The sequence below is a fragment of the Cinclus cinclus genome, chromosome 35 (genome assembly GCF_963662255.1).
Source record: "Cinclus cinclus chromosome 35, bCinCin1.1, whole genome shotgun sequence".
Taxonomy (NCBI): Eukaryota; Metazoa; Chordata; class Aves; order Passeriformes; family Cinclidae; genus Cinclus; species Cinclus cinclus.
In genome coordinates this window covers 999,565-1,009,343 of record NC_085080.1, presented here as the reverse complement: position 1 = coordinate 1,009,343, position 9,779 = coordinate 999,565, and the positions used below count along the sequence as shown (strand labels likewise).

Here is a 9,779-nt window from a genome sequence, read left to right as displayed (position 1 = left end):
GGTTTGGGCCATTTGTTTGTTTATTTATTTATTTATTTATTTCCAAAGCCAAAATTCGCGTTTTGGGGCGGGGGTCTTAAACCACGAGGAGCCCCTCCCCCCCCATAAAATATTGATGGGCGTGGCTTATTGATGAGGGGCGTGGTTTACGTGATGGGCGGGGTCAACACGGATAGACAAAGCGACATGGGCGTGGCTTTGCCTATAAAAGGAATTAAAGCCACGCCTCTCAGTGTGCGCGCTGCGTGATGACGTCACCGCGCGCGGCGCGCTCGGCGGCGATGGAGGCGGCGGGAGGCGGCGAGGTCTGAGGGGAGGATGAGAACGGGCGGGGGGCAGGGGTTTGAGGGGATTTGGGGACTTTTGGAGGATTTTGAGGGGTCTTGGGGTGGTTGTGGGGCGGGGGGGAAGGGCGGGGGGTGCTGGCGGGAGGGGTTTTCTCCTCACGTCGCGTTCTGCCCCTCCTCCTCCTCCTCATTTTTTCCCCCTCCCCTCAGGACCCCCCTGTTGGGACCCTCGTGGTGGAGGAGGCGGGAGAGGCCGGTGAGTGATCGCCCCAGCCCCACATCTTGGATCCCATTCCCCCCTCAGGATCACCCTGATACCACCGAGACCCCCCCTCAGGATCCCCTCAGGATCCCCTCAGGATTCCTCTGATCCCCCCCTCAGGATCCCCCCCTCAGGATCCCCTGACCCCCCCGTCAGGATCCCCCTCAGGATTCCCTCAGGATCCCCTGACCCCACCCCCCCCTCAGGATTCCCTCATGATCCCCTCAGGATCCCCTGACCCCCCCTCAGGATCCCCTCAGGATTCCTCTGATACCCCCCTCAGGATCACCCTGATAGCACCGAGACCCCCCCTCAGGATCCCCCTCAGGATCCCCTCAGGATCCCCTGACCCCCCCTCAGGATCCCCCTCAGGATCCCCTCAGGATCCCCTGACCCCCCCTCAGGATCCCCCTCAGGATCCCCCTCAGGATCCCCTCAGGATCCCCTCAGGATCCCCTCAGGATCCCCCTCAGGATCCCCTCAGGTTTCCCTCAGGATCCCCTCAGGATCCCCTCAGGATCCCCTCAGGATCCCCCTCAGGATCCCCTCAGGATCCCCTCAGGTTTCCCTCAGGATCCCCTCAGGATCCCCTGACCCCCCCTCAGGATCCCCTCAGGATTCCTCTGATCCCCTCCTCAGGATCCCCTCAGGATTCCCCTTGGATGTTCCCAACCCCCTCTCCTTGGACCCCCAGACTCCCCAAATGCCTGAGAAACCCCCCCCCCCCCAGGACCCCCAGACCCCCCCAAGCCCTCTCTGACCCACCCCAGGACCCCCCAGACCCCCATCAGACCCCTCCAAAATCTCCCCAGGACCCCCAGATCCTCCTCAATACCCCCCCCCCAAAGACCCCCGATCCCCCCAAAATCTCTCCAGATCCCCCTTAGGACCACCCAAACCCCTCCCCCAAGCCCTCCCTGACCTCCCCCTTTTCCTCCTCCCCTCCCCCCAGGTATCCCCCCGGACAGCCCCTCCCCCTGTGCCCCCCCCACGGCCGGGGGGGCTCCCCCGGATGAGGAGGAGCAGGGGGGGGCTCTGGATGGGGAGGGGGCGCAGGGGACCCCCCCTGGGGGCAGCGGAGCCAAGGGGCTGCCAGGTGAGGGGGGATGGGGGGGATTTGGGGGGATTCTGGGGGGCTCTGAGGGGGGGTTTGGGGGAGATTTGGGGGGATTTTGTGGGCTCTGTGGGATTGTGGGAAGGTTTTGGGGGGCTCTGAGGGGGATTTGGGGAGGGGACTGGAAGGGTTTGTGAGGATTTTGCAGGGTCCAGGGGCATTTTGGGATATTTTGGGGAGATCTGGGGGGTTTTGAGTGCATTTTGTGGGGGATCTGGAGGGGTTTGGTCTATTTTGGGGAGATTTGGGAGGAATTTGGGGGGTGGTGTCTGGGGTGGTTTGAGGAGAATTTTGGGGGGGATTTGGGAGGGTTTGGGGATATTTTGGGGAGGATTTTTTGGGGTCTGGGGGGATTTTGGGATATTTTGGGGAGATCTGGGAGGGTTTGGGGGCATTCTGGGGGGAGCCTTGGGGGTTTTTGGGAGGGTCTGGGGTGATTTGGGGGGATCTGGGGGAGTTTGGGATATTTTGGGGGGGTCTGGGGCATTTTGGGAGCATTTTGGGGTGGTTTGGGAGCATTTGGGGAGGGTTGAGGAAATTTTTGGGGGACCTTGGGGGGGGGGGGGTCTCCCTAATTCGGGGGGCTCTGGGAATTTTTGGGGGTTATTGAAGGGGGGTGGGGGGGCTTCAATTTTAAATTTTCGTTGATTTTGGGAAAAAACTCCGAGATATTTTTTTTTTAGGTTTTTTTTTTGTTGTGGGTTTTTTTTTTTTTTTTTTTTTTTTTGGGGAGGGGTCTCACACATTTTTCCTCCCTCCCCTCCCCTCAATTTTCCAGGCCACGCCACCAAAACCCTTCCAGCTTCCCCAGGCCGAGCTGGAATTCTGGGTGGGGGTGGGGGTGGTGGTGGGGGTCTCCCCCATCCCCCCACCCCAAATCCCGCTCCCCTCCCCCCCCCAAGCCGTGCCAAAATGTCCCTGACGGGGGCGGGGGGAGGCAAAACCCCCCCAGGACAGAGCTTGGCTTTGCGTCTCCTCACCCTCCCTGCTGGGGGAGGGGGTCCCGGGGGTCGCCCCCCACCACCTGAACCCCCCCAAAACCCACCCGAACCCCCCCAAAATCCCCCCGAACCCCCCAAAATCCATCGAGCTCGCAAAACCATGGCCAAGCCCAGTAACGGACAGGTGAGTTTATTTTGGGGGGGGGGGGGGGGGGGGGCTTTTTTGAGTTGTCTTTTTTTTTTGGGGTTGGGGGGGGGGGGGGGGAGAGGGGTTTATAGGGTGAGGCCCTCCCTCTGGAACTCGGGGGGGTCCCGATGGAATTTGGGGGGACGCCAAGGGTGCGTCCCTGACCCCCCCTCCCCCCCCCCCAGGTCCCCGAAAAGCCGCGGATGTCGGAGATGCTGCACTTCAGGGTGTCCGAGGAGCTCTGCGGGATGGGGCAGCACGGTATGGGGCAGGGGGGGATTTGGGGGGGGATTGGGGGGTCCTGGGGAGGATTTGGGGGGTCCTGAATGGGACCGGGGGGGTGCTGGGGAGGATTTGGGGGGGTCCTGAATGGGACCGGGGGGTCCTGGGGAGGATTTGGGGGGTCCTGGGGGAGTTTGGAGGGGTCCTGGGGGGTATTTGGGGGGTCCTGGGGAGGATTTGGGGGGTCCTGGGGGAGTTTGGAGGGGTCCTGGGGGGGATTTGGGGGGTCCTGGAGGGGTTTGGAGGGGTCCTGGGGGGGATTTGGGGGGTCCTGGAGGGGATTTGGGGGATCCTGAATGGGACCGGGGGGTGCTGGGGAGGATTTGTGGGGTCCTGGGGAAGATTTGTGGGGTCCTGGGGGAGTTTGGAGGGGTCCTGGGGGGTATTTCGGGGGTCCTGGGGAAGACTTGTGGGGTCCTGGGGAGGATTTGGGGGGTCCTGAATGGGACCGGGGGGTCCTGGGGAGGATTTGGGGGGTCCTGGGGAGGATTTGTGGGGTCCTGGGGGGCATTTGGGGGGGTCTTGGGGGGGGGATTGTGGGGGATCCTGAATGGAACTGAGGGGTCCTGGGGGGTCCTGGGGAGGATTTGGGGGATCCTGAATGGGACCGGGGGGTCCTGGGGGGGTTTGGATGGATCCTGGGGGGTATTTGGGGGGTCCTGGGGGGGATTTGTGGGGTCCTGGGGAGGATTTGGAGGGTTCTGGAGGGGATTTGGGGGGGTTTGGGGGGTCCTGGGGGGGAGTTTGGAGGGTTTTTTGGAGGGTTCTGGAGGGATTTGGGGAGGTTTTGGGGGGTCCCGAGTGGGATTGTGGGGTTCAATTTTGGGTCTGAGGGGTTCAATTTTGGGTCTGGGGTCTCCCTGTCCCCTCCCCCAGACCCCCCCAAACGCCCCAAGTTGGATTTTGGGTCCGAGGGGCTCCACAAGAGACTGCAGAGAGGCAGCCCCCGCGCCAGCACCGAGGTACCCCAAAAGTACCCAAAATATAACCCAAACCCACCAAAAAATAACCCAAAGTACCCCAAAATAACCCAAAACTACCCCAAAAATAACCCAAAATACCCCAAAATACCCAAAACCACCAAAAAATAACCCAAAGTACCCCAAAATACCCCAAAACTACCCCAAAAATAACCCAAAAGTACCCAAAATATAACCCAAACCCACCAAAAAATAACCCAAAGTACCCCAAAATACCCCAAAACTACCCCAAAAATAACCCAAAGTACCCCAAAATAACCCAAAACTACCCCAAAAATAACCCAAAGTACCCCAAAATATAACCCAAAACCACCAAAAAATAACCCAAAATAACCCAAAATAACCCAAAACTACCCCAAAAATAACCCAAAAGTACCCAAAATATAACCCAAAACCACCAAAAAATAACCCAAAGTACCCCAAAATACCCCAAAACTACCCCAAAAATAACCCAAAGTACCCCAAAATATAACCCAAAACCACCAAAAAATAACCCAAAGTACCCCAAAATAACCCAAACCCACCAAAAAATAACCCAAAGTACCCCAAAATACCCCAAAACTACCCCAAAAATGACCCAAAAGTACCCAAAATATAACCCAAAACCACCAAAAAATAACCCAAAGTACCCCAAAATACCCCAAAACTACCCCAAAAATAACCCAAAATACCCCAAAATACCCAAAATATCCCAAAAAATAACCCAAAGTACCCCAAAATAACCCAAAACCACCAAAAAATAACCCAAAGTACCCCAAAATACCCCAAAACTACCCCAAAAATAACCCAAAATACCCCAAAATACCCAAAATATCCCAAAAAATAACCCAAAGTACCCCAAAATAACCCAAAACCACCAAAAAATAACCCAAAGTACCCCAAAATACCCCAAAAATAACCCAAAATACCCCAAAACACCCAAAACCACCAAAAACTACCCCAAAAATAACCCAAAATATAACCCAAAACCACCAAAAAATAACCCAAAATACCCCAAAATACCCAAAATATCCCAAAAATAACCCAAAATACCCCAAAATACCCCAAACCACCCCATAAATAACCCAAAATACCCCAAAATACCCAAAATATCCCAAAAAATAACCCAAAATACCCCAAAATACCCAAAACCAACCCAAAAATAACCCTGAAGACACCTGAAAATGACCCAAAGTATCTCAGAAGCACCCAAAAAATAACCCAAAATACCCCCAAAACACCCAAAAAATAACCCAAAATACCCCCAAAACGCCCAAAATACCCCCAAACCACCCAAAAACTATCCCAAAACATCCCACAACATCCCAAAAATAACCTAAAAATAACCCAAAATACCCCAAAACACCTCGAATGTAATAAAAAAAAACCCCTAAAAATACCTCAAAAATACTCAAAAGCACCTTGAAAGTGCCCCAAAAACATCCCAGAACCCCCCAAAATCTCCCCAAGACCCCCCCCAAATTCCCCCAGGACCCCCCAAAATATCCCCAAACCCCCTCCAGGACCCCCCAAAAACATCCCAGAACCCCCCAAAATCTCCCCAAGACCCCCCCCAAATTCCCCCAGGACCCCCCAAAATATCCCCAAACCCCCTCCAGGACCCCCCCTCCCCCCCAGAATCCCCCAAATTCCCCCCAAATCCTCCCAGGATCCCCCCAAATCCTCCCAGGATCCCCCAAAATCCTCCCAGGACCCCCCAAAAATCTTCCAAAATACCCCCAAAACCCCCTCCAGGACCCCCCAAAATCCTCCAGGACCCCCCAAAATGTCCCCAAATCCCCCCCAGATCACGGTGACGGAGGAAATGGCCGCCCCCCCCCGGGACTGGGACTCGGAAGGGGGAGGGGGATTCTCCCTGTTCTACGATGGGTTCAGTGTGGATGGACACGGGGACTCGGACAGCAAGGTGGGACTGGGAGGGACTGGGAGGGACTGGGATGGACTGGGAGGGACTGGGATGGACTGGGATGGGACTGGGATGGACTGGGAGGGACTGGGATGGGACTGGGATGGACTGGGATGAGACTGGGAGGGACTGGGATGGGACTGGGATGGACTGGGATGGGACTGGGATGGACTGGGAGGGACTGGGATGGGACTGGGAGGGACTGGGATGGACTGGGAGGGACTGGGATGAGACTGGGAGGGACTGGGATGGGACTGGGATGGACTGGGATGGGACTGGGATGGACTGGGAGGGACTGGGATGGGACTGGGAGGGACTGGGATGGACTGGGATGGGACTGGGAGGGACTGGGATGGGACTGGGAGGGACTGGGATGGACTGGGAGGGACTGGGATGGACTGGGAGGGACTGGGAGGGACGGGGAGGGTTCAGTGTGGATGGACACGGGGACTCGGACAGCAAGGTGGGACTGGGAGGGACTGGGATGGACTGGGATGGACTGGGAGGGACTGGGATGGGACTGGGATGGACTGGGATGGGACTGGGATGGGACTGGGAGGGACTGGGAGGGACTGGGATGGGACTGGGAGGGACTGGGAGGGACTGGGATGGGACTGGGATGGGACTGGGAGGGACTGGGATGGACTGGGATGGGACTGGGATGGACTGGGATGGACTGGGATGGGACTGGGATGGACTGGGAGGGACTGGGATGGGACTGGGAGGGACTGGGATGGGACTGGGATGGGACTGGGATGGGACTGGGAGGGACTGGGAGGGACTGGGATGGGACTGGGATGGGACTGGGAGGGACTGGGATGGACTGGGATGGGACTGGGATGGACTGGGATGGGACTGGGATGGACTGGGATGGACTGGGATGGGACTGGGATGGGACTGGGAGGGACTGGGAGGGACTGGGATGGGACTGGGATGGGACTGGGAGGGACTGGGATGGACTGGGATGGGACTGGGATGGACTGGGATGGACTGGGATGGGACTGGGATGGACTGGGAGGGACTGGGATGGGACTGGGAGGGACTGGGATGGGACTGGGATGGGACTGGGATGGGACTGGGATGGGACTGGGATGGACTGGGAGGGACTGGGATGGACTGGGATGGACTGGGATGGGACTGGGATGGACTGGGAGGGACTGGGATGGGACTGGGAGGGACTGGGATGGACTGGGAGGGACTGGGATGGGACTGGGATGGGACTGGGATGGACTGGGAGGGACTGGGATGGACTGGGATGGGACTGGGATGGACTGGGAGGGACTGGGATGGGACTGGGATGGACTGGGATGGGACTGGGATGGACTGGGAGGGACTGGGATGGACTGGGATGGGACTGGGATGGACTGGGAGGGACTGGGATGGGACTGGGATGGGACTGGGATGGACTGGGATGGACTGGGAGGGACTGGGAGGGACGGGGAGGGTTCAGTGTGGATGGACACGGGGACTCGGACAGCAAGGTGGGACTGGGAGGGACTGGGAGGGACTGGGATGGACTGGGATGGACTGGGAGGGACTTGGAGGGACTGGGATGGACTGGGAGGGACTGGGAGGGACTGGGATGGACTGGGATGGACTTGGAGGGACTGGGAGGGACTGGGAGCCCTGGGAATGAACTGGGAGCACTGGGAATGAACTGGGAGCACTGGGAATGAACTGGGCGCGCTGGGAGGAATTTGGGGAAGGGGAGCAGCCCCAGCCCCTCCCCCCATTTGAGCCCTGTGTCAGTCGGAGGGGGAGGGGCCGGGAGAGGCCCTGAGCGAGGAGGAGGAGGAGGAGGAGGAGGAAGAGGAGGAGGACGAGGAGGAGGAGGAAGAGGAGGAAGAGGAGGAGGAGGAGGACGAAGAGTCCGGGAACGCCTCGGATCGGGTGAGGGGGAGCTGGGGAGGGGGTCGGGGGCATTTGGGGGGGATTTGGGGGAGTTTTGGGGTGTCAGGATCATTTTTTAGGATCATTTTAGGGGTATTTTGGGTGATTTAGGATCATTTTGTGTCCATTTTGTGTCTATTTTGGGTTTTTTAGAATCATTTTGGGGGTTATTTTGGGTTATTTGGGATCATTTTGGGGGTTATTTTGGGTTATTTAGGATCATTTTGGGGGTTATTTTGGGTTATTTAGGATCATTTTGGGGGTTATTTGGGTTATTTGGGATCATTTTGGGGGTTATTTTGGGTTATTTAGGATCATTTTGGGGGTTATTTTGGGTTATTTGGGATCATTTTGGGGGTTATTTTGGGTTATTTAGGATCATTTTGGGTCCATTTTGGTTTATTTTAGGATCACTTTGGGGGTATTTGGAGCGGTTTTAGGGGTATTTGGGGGCGTCCAGGTGTATTCAGGATCATTTTGGGGTTATTTTGGTGGTCCCTGACCCTCCCCCCGCCCCCCAGAGCGCATCCAGCTCCCGACGCCGCGCCCGGCGCCGCTGGAAGGAAAGTCCATGGCTCAAACCTGCCCGGAAGAGGAAGAGGAAGGAGCCCCGGGCCAAGGACAGAGGTGAGGGCAGGGCACCCCGAAATTTGGGGACAGGATCCCCCAAAAACTGGGGTCAGAAACCCCCAAAAACTGGGGTTAGAAACCCCAAAAACTGGGGTCAGAAACCTCCAAAAACTGGGGTCGGAACCTCCAAAAACTGGGGTTAGAAACCCCAAATACTGGGGTTAGAAACCCCCAAAAACTGGGGTTAGAAACCCCCAAAAACTGGGGTTAGAAACCTCAAAAACTGGGGTTAGAAACCTCAAAAACTGGGGTTAGAAACCCCAAAAACTGGGGTGAGAAACCCCCAAAAAACTGGGGTTAGAAACCCCAAAAACTGGGGTTAGAAACCTCCAAAAACTGGGGTTAGAAACCCCCAAAAACTGGGGTTAGAAACCCCAAAAACTGGGGTCGGAACCTCCAAAAACTGGGGTTAGAAACCCCAAAAACTGGGGTCAGAAACCTCCAAAAACTGGGGTCGGAACCTCCAAAAACTGGGGTTAGAAACCCCAAAAACTGGGGTCAGAAACCCCAAAAACTGGGGTTAGAAACCTCCAAAAACTGGGGTTAGAAACCCCAAAAACTGGGGTTAGAAACCCCAAAAACTGGGGTCAGAAACCTCCAAAAACTGGGGACAGAAACCCCAAAAACTGGGGTTAGAAACCTCCAAAAACTGGGGTCAGAAACCCCAAAAACTGGGGTCAGAAACCTCCAAAAACTGGGGTGAGAATCCCCAAAAACTGGGGTTAGAAACCCCAAAAACTGGGGTTAGAAACCTCCAAAAACTGGGGTGAGAAACCCCAAAAACTGGGGTTAGAAACCTCCAAAAACTGGGGTCAGAAACCTCCAAAAACTGGGGTTAGAAACCTCCAAAAACTGGGGTCAGAAACCCCAAAAACTGGGGTGAGAAACCCCAAAAACTGGGGTTAGAAACCCCAAAAAACTGGGGTCAGAAACCTCCAAAAACTGGGGTTAGAAACCTCCAAAAACTGGGGTCAGAAACCCCAAAAACTGGGGTGAGAAACCCCAAAAACTGGGGTTAGAAACCCCAAAAACTGGGGTTAGAAACCTCCAAAAACTGGGGTGAGAAACCCCAAAAACTGGGGTTAGAAACCTCCAAAAACTGGGGTCAGAAACCTCCAAAAACTGGGGTTAGAAACCTCCAAAAACTGGGGTTAGAAACCTCCAAAAACTGGGGTCAGAAACCCCCAAAAACTGGGGTTAGAAACCTCCAAAAACTGGGGTCAGAAACCTCCAAAAACTGGGGTTAGAAACCTCCAAAAACTGGGGTCAGAAACCCCCAAAAACTGGGGTGAGAAACCCC

General features: G+C 56.2%; 1 protein-coding gene and 1 long non-coding RNA gene across 2 annotated transcripts in view; both read left to right on the top strand.

Moving 5' to 3' along the window:
• Positions 1 to 281: 281 nt before the first annotated feature.
• LOC134055843 (uncharacterized) lies at positions 282 to 2,492 on the top strand. The gene is made up of 4 exons (XR_009934114.1): positions 282 to 305; positions 498 to 543; positions 1,502 to 1,645; positions 2,442 to 2,492. It is a non-coding gene; the product is annotated as an uncharacterized LOC134055843 (long non-coding RNA).
• A 71-nt stretch (positions 2,493 to 2,563) lies between these two features.
• The window catches only part of LOC134055796 (histone-lysine N-methyltransferase EHMT2-like), a gene marked incomplete at its 5' end in the record, with an annotated part of 39,504 nt that continues 32,288 nt past the window's right edge, over positions 2,564 to 9,779 (top strand). The window contains 6 exons of the mRNA XM_062512255.1: positions 2,564 to 2,788; positions 2,977 to 3,052; positions 3,950 to 4,035; positions 5,840 to 5,959; positions 7,709 to 7,849; positions 8,371 to 8,550. Coding sequence (XP_062368239.1) covers positions 2,564 to 2,788; positions 2,977 to 3,052; positions 3,950 to 4,035; positions 5,840 to 5,959; positions 7,709 to 7,849; positions 8,371 to 8,550 — 828 coding nt within the window. The remainder of the gene's footprint in view (positions 2,789 to 2,976; positions 3,053 to 3,949; positions 4,036 to 5,839; positions 5,960 to 7,708; positions 7,850 to 8,370; positions 8,551 to 9,779) is intronic.